Source organism: Heterocephalus glaber, unplaced genomic scaffold (genome assembly GCF_053883595.1).
Source record: "Heterocephalus glaber isolate CG9 unplaced genomic scaffold, H.glaber_assembly_v1.0 deba00001509, whole genome shotgun sequence".
NCBI classification, from domain to species: domain Eukaryota; kingdom Metazoa; phylum Chordata; class Mammalia; order Rodentia; family Bathyergidae; genus Heterocephalus; species Heterocephalus glaber.
This window is the reverse complement of record NW_028258325.1, coordinates 46,393,316-46,409,330: the sequence shown is the minus strand read 5'-3', so window position 1 is coordinate 46,409,330 and position 16,015 is coordinate 46,393,316. Positions and strand designations below refer to the sequence as shown.

The following is a 16,015-nucleotide window of genomic DNA, read 5'->3' as shown; positions in this document are numbered from 1 at the left end:
ACTCCAGGAGAACATTGGGAATTGGACTTTACTGAAATGAAGCCTGGCATGTATGGGTACAAATACCTGCTAGTTTTTGTGGATATATTTTCAAGATGGGTAAAAGCATACCCCACTAAGAGGGAGACAGCTGAAATAACAGTTAAAAAGCTCCTGACAGAAATAGTTCCCCATTTTGGTTTGCCCTTAGCTCTGGGGTCCGACAATGGTCCAGGCTTTATGGCTAAGATATCTAAATTAATTAGTAATATCCTTGGAATAAAGTGGAATCTACACTGCACCTATAGGGCTCAAAGTTCAAGACAGGTAGAAAGAACAAATCGAACTTTAAAGGAGATTCTGACTAAATTATGCTTGGAGACTGAACTAGGTTGGGTAGAGCTTCTCCCTTTTGCCCTCCTCTGAACGAGGTGCACTCCCAAGCCTCCCCTCAATCTGTCCCCCTTCCAGATTGTTTATGGGTGATCTCCCCCAATCATTCCATTAATAGATGTAGGATTAAAGAAAAAATTTTCCCACCTTCGACTCCTTAAATCCTTAAAGACAGTTCATCAGCTTCAGTCAGAGCTACATAAGACATTACGAAAGAAAATGACTAGTCCAAATGAAAAAACCTCTACAACCTTTACCCTATAGGCCGGGAGATTTGGTTTTAATTCACAGGTTTGATTCCAAGACCCTAGAACCTCGTTGGAAGGGACTGGTTCCTGCTGTCCTGTCAACTCCCTTGGCGGTGAAGGTGGCTGGACATTCTGCCTGGATACATCGCAACCATCTGAAAGCAGGACCCCCTGTGGATGTCAAAAAGGACAAATGGAAGGTTATCAGCCAACTAGGTGACCAAAAGCTAAGATTGGAGTGGATTGGAGATGTTTTGTCTTCATGATAATATTCTCTGGGACACTGGCAATATTGCCCCCAAGAGGACTAGATCACACAAAAAATGTATGGATTCAATTGGCAAACTCACTTAACTTGTCTGAATTTTGCTTAAATGTTGATGTAAATTTCCATTATATGCTGGGAAGCTGTCTCATTCTGGTATGCACCTCTTTAGAATTAATACAACCCTATACCCTATTTAAGGACATCCCAGGAAAAAATCTTACTTACATGGATAGTTATAATTGGGGGCATGACACCTGCCATAAACCTAAAAATGCTGTCAAATTATGTACACCGAAGGTAATTATGTCAAACAAAACTGAATGTGCTATGTATAAAAATTGTACAACCAAATGTCTTAGGATAAAACGGTCAGAAGAGATGTCCTGCCATATAAAACAAAAAATTGTACACACACTGAATCACCCCACTGCAGACAGGCAGGTCTGCCCACGCCCTACCGAGGTCCCCAGTCCCGCAGAAGATGTCGAATCAGCCCGCTGCAGTCAGGCAGGTCTGTGCACACCCTACCGAGGTCCTGAGTCACGCGGAAGACACTGGATCACCCCACCGTAGACAGGCAGCCACCTGATTCCACATTACCAAGGCGCAGAGGACACCAGACCACCAGACCAAGGTACTGAGTCCCACTGTTCCCGGCCCAGAGGTAGGGGCTTCTGAGCCATCGTCCCACTGCTCCTGGTCCAGAGGAAGGGGCTTCCTGGCCACCATCCCTCCCACTGCTCCCAGCCCAGAGGAAAGGGCTTTTGGGCCACCTTCTGTCCTGCTGCTCCTGGCCCAGAGGAAGGGGCTTCTGGGCCACCATCCCACTGCTCCTGGTCCAGAGGAAGGGATTTTCTGGCCAAAATCCCTCCGGCTACTCCCAGCCCACAGGAAAGGGCTTTTGGGTTACCATCCCTACCTCTGCTCCTGGCCCCTGTCCCACCTCACCCAGCTCAGAGGAGGTAATCCATGCAGGCACTAACAGCCCCCTGCCCCAGTAGAAATGAGAAAACACATAAATAAGTCTCAAAACCAGACTTCCAGATCACCTACAGCAACCCCAAAGGGAAATGAGATGGAACCCTCTGATTCTCAACCACCTGGACCCACTGAACAGGCAACAAAAGGGGATCTGGAAAAAATGAAATCAGAAATAATTTCTCAGATAACAGGAGAAATTGTGCCCTTAGTGCAAGACATGATTAATAAATCTAGAGAGGAGCTGAGGAACATGATGGAATCCCAACATAAGAAACAAATGGAATCCATAAAACAGATACAAATAGATTTCCAGGACATGAAAAACTCCATTGAAAGTCTACACAGCAGAATGAGCCAACATGAGGACAGAATTTCAGATATAGAAGACAAGATTGCAATTAGTGACCAGGAAAAGAAAAATTGCTTCAAAATTATAAGGGAGCATGAGAAATCAATCCAGCAGCTGCTAGATGATGCAAAGAAGAATAACATAAGACTGATTGGGCTCAATGAAGAAACAGGAGAGAGTGGAGATGACATAAAAAATCTCTTCACAGAAATAATGGCAGAAAACTTCCCAAGCAGGGGAAAAGAGCTTGACATACAGATAAGTGAGGCATATAGGACTCCAAATAGCCTTGATCAAAAAAAATCTACACATAGGCATATAATTGTTAAGATTCCAGAAACTCAACAGAAGAACAAAGTTCTCCAAGCAGTCAGAGAAAAGAAACAAATCACATACAAAGGAAAGCCCGTCAGAATCACAGCAGACTTCTCAACGCAAACCATCAAGGCAAGAAGAGCTTGGAGTGACATATTCCAAGCCCTAAAAGAAAACAGCCTCCAACCCAGATTGATGTACCCTGAAAAACTATCTTTCAAAATTGATGGAGAAATAAGATACTTTCATGACAAAGAGCACCTTAGGAACTTCATAAATACCAAACCAGCACTCCAAAGAATTTTACACAGTAGCCTAGGAACAGACATTGAGGATCACAACCCCAGGAAGCAAAGCAGAATGAACCCATCTGGCATGACAAGAAATTAAATGGAAAGGGGGAGAACCCAACAAAAAGAAAAAGTCATGGCAATGACAAGTCAATATGTTTCAGTTATAACCATCAACGTTAATGGTCTCAATTCACCAATCAAAAGAAATAGACTGGCAGAACAGGTCAAGAAGCAAAATCCAACAATATGCTGCATACAAGAAACACACTTAATTCAAAAGGAAACTCATAGACTGAAAGTTAAAGGGTGGAAAACAATACTCCATGAAACAGGAACCCGAAAAAAAGCAGGAGTAGCTATCCTCTTTGCAGATCAAGTAGATTTCAAACCAACACTAATGAAGAGAGATGAAGAAGGACACTACATCCTTGTAAAGGGAACAATCCAAGAGGAAGAGATGACAATCATAAATATCTATGCACCAAACATTTGTGCACCCAACTATATAAAACAAATTCTAACAGACATGAAAAGCCATATATGCACTAATACAATTGTAGTGGGGGACCTCAACACCCCACTGGCACAAATAGATAGATCAACTAGGCTAAAAATAAGTACTGAATTACTAGAACTCAATCGAACTCTTGAACAAATGAACTTAACAGATGTTTACAGAGTCTTCCACCCCACAAAATCAGAATACACATTCTTCTCAGCTGCACATGGGTCATTCTCAAAAATAGACTACATACTCACACATAGAACATGTTTAAGTAAGTGCAAAGGAATTGAAGTTATCCCCTGTATATTATCAGACCATAGTGCAATGAAATTGGAGATCCATAGCAAAAGAAACAAAAAATTTCATAAACACGTGGAAATTGAACAACATACTTCTGAATAACCAATGGATCACAGAGGAAATTAAAGAAGAAATCAGACACTTCCTTCAATTCAATGACAATGACAATACAACATATTGGAATCTATGGGACACAATGAAAGCAGTCTTACGAGGGAAATTCATAGCAGTGAATATGCATATTAGGAAAACAGAAGGAGCCCAATTAAACAACCTGATGCTGAACCTCAAGCTTCTAGAAAAAGAAGAGCAGGACAACCCCAAAGCTCATACAAGGGAGGAAATTATAAAGATCAGAGGAGAAATCAATGCAATGGAGACTAAGAGAATGATACAAAAAAATCAATGAAGCCAAGAGTTGGTTCTTTGAAAGAATCAACAAAATTGATAAATCTTTAGCCAACCTTATCAGAAAAAGGAAAGAAAAGGCCCAAATCCATGCAATTAGGAATGAAAAGGGTGAAACTACAACAGATCCAGCAGAAATCCAGGTGATCATCAATACCTACTTCCAGAACCTATATGCCAGTAAGATGGACAACACAGAAGAAATGGACAGATTCCTAGATACATATGAATTACCAAAGTTGAATGAAGAAGACCTAAAAATTCTGAACAACCCAATATCAACTAATGAAATTGAAAACGTAATTAAAAACTTATCACCTAAGAAAAGCCCAGGCCCTGATGGCTTCACTGCTGAATTCTACAAGACATTTAGAGAGGAACTGCTGCCACTACTGTTTAAACTCTTCAATGAAATGGAAAGGGAAGCAGTACTCCCAAATTCCTTCCTGGAAGCAAGCATCACCTTGATCCCCAAAGCAGAGAAAGACCCAACTGAAAAAGAGAACTATAGGCCAATCTCACTAATGAACATAGATGCAAAAATCCTTAATAAGATACTGGCAAACAGAATGCAGAAGATCATCAAGAAGATCATACACCCTGATCAAGTGGGATTCATCCCAGGGATGCAGGGATGGTTCAATATACGAAAATCAATTAATGTAATACACTATATCAATAGAGTCAAGGACAAAAACCATATGATTATCTCCATAGATGCAGAAAAAGCATTTGACAAAATCCAACATGCAGTTTTGATAAAAATCCTACAAAAATTGGAATAGATGGTCTCTACCTTAAACTGATAGAAGCCATCTATGAAAAACCAACAGCCAATATCATACTAAATGGTCAAAAACTGAAATCCTTCACACTAAAATCAGGAACAACACAAGGATGTCCACTATCACCACTCTTGTTCAATATAGTTCTGGAAACACTAGCCATGGCAATCAGACAAGAGAAAGAAATAAAAGGAATAAAGATAGGAAATGAAGAAGTCAAATTGTCATTATTTGCAGATGACATGATACTCTATATAGAAGACCCCAAGAACTCCACCAAAAGTCTTCTAGACTTAATAACCAAATTCAGTCAAGTAGCTGGTTACAAGGTCAACACACAAAAATCAATAGCTTTCCTCTACACCAATGACAGACTCACTGAGAGAGAAATGGGGCAAATAATTCCTTTCACAATAGCATCCAAAAAACTGAAATACCTAGGAATCATCCTAACGAAAGAAATCAAAGACCTCTTCTCTGAAAACTATGGCATTCTGAAAAGAGAGATTGAAGATGATATCAGAAAATGGACAGACATCCCCTGCTCCTGGGTAGGAAGGATTAATATAGTGAAAATGGCCATACTTCCAAAACATCTATATAGATTTAATGCAATTCCAATTGAGATCCCAGCAGCATACTTCATAGACCTCGAGAAAACAATCCAAAAATTCCTTTGGAATAAGAAGAGACCCAGAATAGCAAAAGCAATTCTAGGTAACAGAGACATGGCAGGGGGTATCACAATCCCCAACCTGCAACTCTACTACAAAGCTACTGTGATAAAAACAGCATGGTACTGGCAAAGAAACAGGCTTGAGGACCAGTGGAACAGATTAGAAGATGCAGAAACAATGCCAGACACACTCAGCCATCTCATCTTCGATAAAGGAGCCAAACACCCTCACTGGAGGAAAGATAGCCTCTTTAATAAATGGTGCTGGAAAAATTGGGCTTCAACTTGCCAAAGATTAAAACTAGACATATATGTCTCACCATTCACTAAACTAAAATCAAAATGGATTAAAGATCTAAATATTAAAATAGAAACTCTGAACCAGTTGGAACAGAGGTTAGGTAGAACCCTTGAAGACATCGGTGTAGGGAAAGATTTTATGAACAAAACCTCAGTTGCCCATGAACTAGCACAAACAATCAACAAATGGGATCTCTTCTTATTAAAAAGCTTCTGCACAGCAAGAGAAAGCACCAGCAGTGTGAAGAGACAACCCACAATGTGGGAAAAAATCTTCACCTGCTCTTCCTCAGACAAAGGTTTACTATCTCAAATCTATAAAGAACTTAAAAAGATCAGACCTCCCAAATTTAAAGACCCAATCCAAAAATGGGCATCTGAAATGAACAGACATTTCTCAGAAAAAGAAGTAGAAATAGCAAATAAATACATGAAAAAATGTTCAACATCACTGGTCATTCAAGAGATGCAAATGAAAACAACGCTGAGATTCCACTTCACTCCAGAAAGCATGGCTGCTATCATGAAATCAACCAATAACAAATGCTGGCGGAGCTGTGGGGAAAGAGGAACCCTGCTCCACTGCTGGTGGGAGTGTAAACTGGTGCAAGCACTGTGGAAATCAGTATGGAGATACCTCAAAGAACTAGGACTGGAAATCCCATTTGACCCTGCTATTCCACTGCTGGGGATCTTCCCCAAAGAATTAAAAGAATCATACCACAGTGATCTATGTGCACCCATGTTCATAGCAGCACAGTTTGTAATAGCTAAAACTTGGAAACAGCCCAAATGCCCATCAACTGGAGACTGGATCAAGAAAATGTGGTTTTTTTATAAAATGGAGTACTACTCAGCCATAAAAAATGAGAAATTAGAGACATTTATAGCCAAGTGGATGCACACTGAGGCAATACTCTTAAGTGAAATAAATAGGACACACATGTGTAAATACCGAATAGTTTCTCTGGTGTGAGAAACTGAAAGTGTAAATAAGGACTAAATGTATAATAGGTCATGTGAAATAGGAAGAAAAGGGGCAAAGGGGAAGGAAGTGGGAGGGCTAAGGGAAAGGATAGAAGGGAATGGGCTTAATATGAGAAAATGGAAAAATAGGAACAAAATCTTTGTAAATAGGGAGGGCTGGAGGGGTTGAAGGGAGGGCTGGGCAAAGGTGAAAAATAAGAACCAAGAGAGACTATGTAAAGGTGCAAATTTCCAATGATGAATGTCATTATATTGTATACCTAAAATGTACCAATTATTAGAATGAATAATCGATAATGTAAAATAGGAAGAAAAGGTCCAAAGGGGTAGGGGTAGTGGGAGGCACAGGGGAAAGGAAAGAAGGGAAAGAAAAAAATGATGAGAAATGGAAAAAATGGAAACAAAGTCTTTGTAAATAGGGAAGGGTGGAGGGCGCGAAGGGAAGGCTAGGAATGGGGAAAAAATAAGAACCAAGATGCATTATATAAAGGTACAATTCCCAATAAGAAATGTAATTGTGTTGTATACCTACAATGTACCAATAAAAGAATTTAATACAAAAAAAAATTGTGTGTAACTATTGCCATATCTCCCTGCCCAGAGGATGGTTTTATACCTGTGAAGGAATAACCTTTAATTATATTCCAGCAAATTTAACCAAGACCCGTTGCTGTTTGAGTCGTCTAGCTGTAGTGTTGCCAGACAGAACTGATTTGATTGTGCCTAACAGAACTAAACGTTGGTCACCTTACACTGCACCAGGATGCAATGATGACGTAGGTCTGTTAACAGATGCTGAAGTAATAACCATGATAGCATCTTTTGTTGCCCTGCCTTCTATAGGAGTCCATGCTGAAAAGGCAGTACGAAAATTAGCCTACAAGGTGGTCAAAGGGTTAAATGCTACCTCATCAGCCTTGGCATTAATTAACCAAGAGTTACAGGAACAGAGACAGGCAATCTTAGATAATAGAGCAACAATAGACTATTTGTTGCTCCTCCACCACCAAGGTTGTGAAAGAGTAAAAAATATGTGTTGTTTCAGTCTTAACGATAATGGTCCAAAGATCAAAGAAAAGGTAAAACAATTAGAAGATCTGGCTCAAAGAGTACATGATAAAGATGGCGGGGACTTGTTCAAATGGTTAACTTCATGGTTGCCCAACCTACAATGGTTAAAACAACTTTTTCTTGTCATCATAGTTGTGTGTACATGCTTATTATTGTCATGTTGTTGTACACAATGGATGCCTACATTTGTGCGTAAGATTACTTAAGTTCCAAAAATCAGTGGGGAATGTGGGAATGCATAACCTTTGTTCCTTTTCTCCAGCCCCATTGTAATTAAATGTGAGTTAATGGATAAAGATGCTTGTTTTGGGACACTAGATAAAAATCTGTAACAGACCTAAAGTCCCAAAGTAAACTACTCAACTCCTTGTGTGTCCGGAACACACCACAATCTATAAAACAAGCTGCAAATGTCTGCTGACCATCAATACGTGACAGTCGACCACTAACCTTTGTCCCTTTTCTTTAATTCTATATGTTAACTTCCCCCTCAACCCCCTATAAGAACAGCCTCAGACTCTGAGCCAGTTGCCTCTCTAAGCTATTTTGCTTTGGGAGTGCCATCTGGCCAGACTAATAAAGGTCTGTTTTATTTTCCAACTTGTCCGATGTGTTCCTTTCCGGGTGTTCTTCACTGCAGTCAGCTCCTCGGAGCATTTGGTAAGGCCCTCGGTCTTACATGCTGACTCTGGCTCATGACAGTGTCCCAACACTGCATAGAGCTGGTGGTGGTGGGATGGGGATTTGAACCCAGCCCCTACTGACTCCAATGTCTTGCTCTCTGCCCTCAATTCTTCTCCCTCATTCTTTTCTCTCTCCTATCTCTCTCTTCCTCTTTCTCTGTCACATAGCTAGCTCTTCCTTTTTGCCACAGATCACTCTTCCAAGATTCTCTTTTCCAATGACTGTGGGCTATGCCTTGTACGGGAAAAATAGCAACTCAGGAGCAACCAGAAAGAGAGCTGAAGGATGGCAGGGGCTGGTGGCTTATGGGACGGATGGGCAATTCACTTCTTTGTCTTTCATAGCACAGACCCTCTAACTTGATCCTTGGGTGGGCAAGGTCTATAATTCTCGGAGTCGCAACAGCACTCAGGGTAATAATGGAAATTTTTGTTTCAACCTAGGGAACAAAAATAAAACAGTACCTGTAAGACTCAAAATAATAAGCACTGTCTACTTCAAGATTACAGAGTATAGTCTGACCTCTGGACAGCCATCCAGGAGAAAGCATGAGAATCTTGCAGTAACTCCTGATCTCAGTTGAAAGGATCAATTTCCATCTTTCTCAAATAAAACTGAATAGATTCTAAGCCAAATTTTCAAGAATGCAACCTGTTAAACTACAGATGTGGAGGAAATAGCAAAAATAAACTCAGAAATAAACAGCAATGTTGATTTGTGGACTGATGAACTCAGGCAAGAGGAAGGCTCAGCCTTGTCACCTGAGAACTCTTTAAGGGTCCACTCTTCCTTGTTCTTAATTATTTTTTGCTCTTTGGAAACTAGGACTCACATTACCGCAAATCACCATGCTAAAAGGAATTTAAGTGACTCTCTTCTAAGAGAATAGAGAAGAAAAAGGAATCAAAGTCAATAGAAAGAAAGCAGACCCATTCACAAGGTATGATCCAAAAATACAGTGACTGTTAAAAATTCATTACAGTAAAAGACACATTGTCATTAATCTGCCTCCACAATACTCTCTCTTACCCTGAATATCCTGTTCTCATCCTTCCTGCCACTTCGTGAAGCAGTTCTAGAAGTCCTCTTTTTTGAGTGGCTTTAGTTACACTGTTAGGATTGCCTCAAAGTCCTGCACTGATTTAAAGTGTTTACCTCCCATGGTCATTTTGACTTTGGGGAAGAGCCAGAAGTTCCAGGTTGCCGGATCTGGTGAATAAGGTGGATGAGGACCCACTGTGATGTTTTTGCTAGCTGCCTCTCCTTTGGATGGTTCTCGGCAGCCACATTCACTATATTTCTTGATCATGTCTCATAAAAGACAAAAGAGGACATCCAGAACTGCTTCATAAAGTGGCAAGAATGATTGGATAAGTGTGTTCAAAGCAAGAGGGAGTGTTTTGAGGGAGATTAATAATAAAGTGTTTTTTACTGTAATGATTTCGTAAAAACTGAAACATTTACTGCGTCTTTTGGTTATCCCTTGTATCTCTACTGCACTCTGCAGCCATAGTCTTTTCTCTTTCTTTTCTTTTCGTGATGGTGGGGTTCAAACTCAAGGCCTCACATGTACCAGATGAGTACTCTAGCACTGAGCCATATCCCTGGCTCTTCCTCCCACTATCTTATTAATTATGAAACATGGCTCAAATAGTACAATCTTCTATTTAAATTACATGTATTTACAGGGATTTAGCTCAATGGTGCCACACCTGTCTCACAAGTGCAAGGTCTTGAGTTCAATCCTGGTACCAAAAAGAATTGCATGTATTTACATGTAAAAAAAAATTACATGTATTTAAGTAATTATTTGAATAAGGATTTGAAGGAGAATAAAATCAATTACTAGAGATAAAATAAAACTTTAACTGTGAGTGGAAAAACAATAGATAAAATATTTTTCAACTTTTTCTAAATTTTACAAATTTAAATTATGAGGATGATGATATAGTACTGACAAGGTTTCAATATATTAATTAATCTATTCCACACCCGGGCTATCTTTTCTTTTCTTTTCTTTTCTTTGTGTGTGTGTGTGTGTGTGTGTGTGTGACAGGGTCTCTTGATGTAGCCCAGGCTGGCCTTGAACCTACAGAAATTCTTCTACCTCAGCCTCCTGAGTTGTAGAATTAGAGATGGCTTTCAGTATCATTTTTATTTTATTTTATTTTTTTGGTACCAGGGATCGAACTCGGGACCCTGTGCTTGCAAGGCAAGCGGTGGAACCACTGAGCTAAATCTCCAGCCCTACCATTTTTATTTCTAACTCACTAATGATAGCACCAAGGCCCTGAAGGTTCAGTTGTGCATGGAGTTTATATCATCTGGAAGTGGCAAACTGGGATTCAAACCACAGGTCCTTCATGTTTGTACACTGTGCAACACAAAGCATTTCCTATGAATAAAGCTTTGTCACCTTTCAAGCTCTGAGCAAACTGAAGAAATATATGACAACCACTCCCCTCAATTAAGACTTTCAATTTCTATTTCTATTTTCAATTTAAAAAGAAAATAAAATAACCGTTCATTAAATTTAATTCATTAAATAAATATTCCTTAATTTAGTACATATAGACACAACAAAGAATAAAAAATCATGGCTGCTTCTTAAATGTATGTGAAAACGCAAAAGACATAAAACAGCCAAAACAAAAACTGGCAAAGAAAAACAAAATTAGAAGATCTACACTGTCTTACTCCAAGACATGGTCTGAAACCACAACAGACTGAACGGTATCGATGTAAGAATAGACAGGAAAAGCTAGGTGTGGTGACACACACCTGTAAACTAGCATTTGGAAGGCTGAAGCAGGAGAATCATGACTTTGAAGCCAGCCTGAGCTACGCAGGGAATTCAAGACCAGCCTGGACTATATAACGAGACACTGTCTCAGTAAGCCAAAAAAGAAAAAGAAATAGACAAGTAAATAATCACTACACAACAGGGAATTCAGAAAAGGACACAAATTAATTCAATAGGGAAAAGAAATTTATCAAATTGAGCTAGAAAAACTAAATATCCATGTGGGGAAAAAACAAATCTCAAGCTTTACCTTACTTATAACAACAGCAACAGAAAAACCTAAATGTAGATCATACACATAAACACAAAAGTAAAAATTATAGTCTCTGGAAGAAAATGTAGAAGACCTTCACAAGCTGAGAGTAAACAAAAACTTCTCGGGACACCAAAAGCATTAACTGTAAAAGAGACTGACAAGTTAAGCTTCATCAAATTTATAACATTTTTTCTAAAAAGATAACATTAACAAACTTAATAGCTTAGCCATAGACAGGGAGAATACATTTGTAAATCCATAACCCTCATGAAGGGCGTGATTTCAGAATAAATAAATTTTTCAAATCATTAATAAAAGTAAAATCGTGCGATCCATTTTTAAAAGGGCACAAGCTTAATAAGACAGAAAAATTCCTTATTCAAACACAAAATGATTGTAGTGTAGAAATCCTGAAGTTAAGCAAAAAGAAAGAAAACCTCAACTACTACTAAATGACAGAATGTACAAATGTCAACAAGCAAATGTTCAATATTGACAAGCATCTGGGAATACAAATTAAAGCTAGCTGTAGTTGTGCACACCTGTAATCCCAGCACTTGGGAAACTGAGGCAGGAGGATTGCTGTGCATTTGAGGCCAGCCTGGGTTAGTTCAAAATAAGTCTGAACTACTTAGTGAAACCTTGTGCCAAACAAACAAAAAATACAAATTAAAACTACAATGAGGTACCAGTATCTCACTAAAATGACTAAAATTTTTAAAGACTGACAATGTCAAATGTTGACAAGTCTGAACATCTGAACCACTCGTGTACAGATAATAAGAATGAAAATGATAATTTGCTGAGGAGAATAATAGTTTCTTACAAAGCTGCATCTACACCTAGTCTATCCTATGGCTCAACAACTCTCAAGAGAAATGAAAACATGTTCACAAAATTATCTGTACATAAATGTTCATAACAACTTTATTTCCTATCTGGAAACATCCAAGATGTCCATCAAAAGTGAATAAATACAAATTATGATGCAGTTTTACAGTGGAATAATGCTTGTCAATAAAAAGGACAATCTACTGATACATTTAAGGGGATGCAGGAACCCCCCAACACTGTGTTGAGCAAAAACGGCAGATACTAAGGAACACATTGTCTGATTCCATTCAGTCAAGTTCAAAAGCAAAGACACATCTATCTCTGGTGATAGGAATCTGAAGAGCAGCTGTCTCTCCAGTAAGGGGTGGAGTGATAACTGACTGGAAATACTCAGGAGAAGACTTTCTGGGACCATGGAACTACTTCGCACCTTGGTTTAGGCTGGTTATTGATGCATATGTGCATTTGTTAGCTTATTAAGCTGGATACTGAAGATTTATCCATTTTATATAAGCCATAATTCAAGAATTTCAAAGTATAGGATGGGAAAAAGTATTTGCACTATACATAAAAGATGAAGAATTAAAATTTCTAATATGTAAAGAACTGTCATAAATAAGTTTAAAAAAATACAGGCCAATAGAAAAATAAAGTCATGAACAGGCCGGGTGTGGTGGTGCATGCCTGAAATCTCAGCATTTGGGAGGCTGAGGCAAGAGGATTGCCACAAGTTCAAGGCCAGCCTGGACTACAAAAATGTCATGAACAGACAAATTTACCAAAAAAAGATACATATGGTAAATAACTGTGGGGAACTATTTGAATTTATTTGTTATCAAAGAAATGAAAAAAATTTAATAACATTCTGCTTTATTATATAATTAACATTTTGCAAAATAAATATCTAATTTTGGTAAGAGTGCAATAACAAGACAGCCAAATAACATGAGTATATAAATCAATATCACTTTTTGGGAAATACATTTTGGAATTGTACATAAATCACCTCAAAAAGGTTCATAGCCTTCCCTAGATCTGGTGATTTTTATTTCTAGAATTTTTATTCTTGGGAAACAATCAGATGTTGAGAATGATGAGGAGGAACACATGGCTGGACTGATCTAATGCAACAGGACAGCAAGTCAACAAAGCCAGCTGAGTGATCCTGAGTCCAAGGGCACAGTGCTCCAAGTATCTGCTAGGTCTGAAATTAATGTTAAGAGTCAAAAATCTCTTAAAAGCCAGAGATTTAAAACATCTAAATATGTTGACTGGTCTGAGTAGGAGTTGTACACACTGGTAAGCAGAAAGCATCGTGGACAGGGACAAAGTGAACTACGACACCATCCCGTTTTCAGTCTGTGGGCTCTGACAGTTACTATCAAAAGCAACTCAGTGTGACAGCGATTGAGGCAGGAAGTCTCCAGCTTCTCCGTCCAGGTTTCTGGTGACAAGGAACTCAGGGACCTGTGACAGCAACTTGGCTTCCTTAGCAGGAAAGTATTATTGCTAACTTGAAGGAAATTTATAACTAACTGTTATGAAACTAAGAGAATCAAATCATGTAATTAATATTTTGTGTTAAGAGTAAATATGTGCAACAAACAACAAAATTGGAGTATGGACCACTGGGTAGATATAGGACTATTTTATCAGCGTTAAATTTTCTGATTTTTTATAATAGTGAATTTCTGTGGCTTTATAAGGTAATATCCTTTTTCTTAGGAAACTAGCACTGAAGAATTTAGGGAAAAGAGGATCTGTCTACAGCTTACTCTCAAAAATTATTCAGGAAAAACATTACAGACACACAGGCACACACACAGAAGAGGAAGAAGAGTAAAGGAAAAAAATGTTAATTTCTACAACTTTTCAGCAAGTTTGAAATTATTAAGATAAAAACTATATATTAAAAGAAAAATATGTGCATGTTTAAGAAAATTTGGTCTAGAGCCGAGGATTTAGCTCAGTGGTTTTGCTGCCTGCCGCTCAAGTGCAAGGACCCGAGTTCCATCCCCGGTACCAAAAAAAAAAAGAAAGAAAATTTGGTCTATTAGAATGACAAATTTACAATTGGAATTTTAAATGTACAACCGAGAAACTGAGTTAGAATTATGACATTAAGTTGAAATCGTGAGTTTTTATGTCCAGACTCAGAGCATTAAAAAATTTCCATTTCACCACATTTATGAATTTAGTATATTAAATTCTAAGATAATGACATATTTCAGGAGACTTTTTTTGCTACTGTAGATGGTTGAAGTACTTAAAAATAAATCAAATACATTTATCAGAAATATTAAATTGTTTGAAGGTATTTTATTAGTTAGGTTTGGAAACAATCAAACATTATTCAGGACTGATAATTACATATTAACAACTGCTAGAATTATAAATATAAGAATAAAGTTTGCAGGCTAAACCTAAAAGCCTAGGAAAACATTTTCATTTGAAATTTAAACTACAGGCCTATTCATTAGTAGCCATGCTCAAGAATACCAAAAGTCTCCCATCACTGGGTGAGGCAGAGTTTCTTAAGTGTCTATAAATTCTTTGAGGCTTTTCTCATGGAGAGGTAGGGCTTCTGGCCCCGCCCCCTGAATCTGGCCAAACACAACCACATCAACAAATTATGATCGCAGTGACGCGTGATTCCCAAGGCCAAGCCAAAGAAAATCCAGGCAGCCCTGCCACTCCACTTTAGGGTACTTAGGCCAAGAGGTCTGTGCCCCGTGGAGAGGCCATGCCAAGGTGCTCCTATACCCACTGCCAACGGCCTCCAACCCCAGTCACCTGGCCCAGGCACTACCCACAGGTGTCCCTTGTGTCTCTCCAGAATTCCTGTTGCCGAGTGTGGTGGTGGATGCTTGTAATCCCAGCGCTTGGGAGGCTGAGGCAGAAGGATAACCCCAAGTTCAAGGCCAGCCTAGGCTACACAGGGAGACCCTGTCTCAAAAGATGAAACAAAACAAAAACCACAAAAAAGAAAAGAAAACCTTCTGTGTAGAAGCCCTAAGCCCCAGTGTGATGGTATAAGGAGCTGTGGCCTTTGGAAAGTAATTAGGGTTAGATGAGGTCATGACAGTAGCATCCCTATAAGGCAATTAATGTCCTTATGATAAAAGGAGAGAGGGCCAGGGATTTAGCTCAGTGGTTCCACAGCCTGCCTCGAAGGCACAAGGTCCAGAGTTGGATCCCTGGTACCCCGCCCCCCAAAAAAGAATTAGTCCTTCCAGGGGCTGGGGATTTAGCTCAGTGGTTCCACCGCCTGCCTCAAAAGGGCCAGGACCAGAGTTCAATCCCCGCTATCAAAAAAAAAAAAAAAAAAAGACTAAGAATCAGTCCTTCCACCCCTGAGGAGGTTGGATGCCCCAGGCCCAGGTGCCTTCCAAGGAGCTGTCCACCTATTCCTGCCTCTCATTGCTTCAGATCCCAGTCCCAGCCACGATAACAGCCTGCCAACGACGTCTCCACCAGCTCCCACAACTGCTACACTTGATCTTAGCCAAAAGGCTGAGAAGCGATTCCCCACAATGCTTATGAGCTAACTTTATTCTATGTTCCTCGTGCCTCTGCTTCT

General features: G+C 39.3%; 1 protein-coding gene across 1 annotated transcript in view; it reads right to left on the bottom strand.

Annotated features, from left to right (window-relative positions):
- The window catches only part of Spmap2l (sperm microtubule associated protein 2 like), a 57,209-nt gene that overhangs the window by 8,079 nt on the left and 33,115 nt on the right, over positions 1–16,015 (bottom strand). Inside the window, 1 exon segment of the mRNA XM_087187704.1 lies at positions 8,845–8,981. Within this exon segment, the coding sequence (XP_087043830.1) occupies positions 8,845–8,981 (137 nt within the window).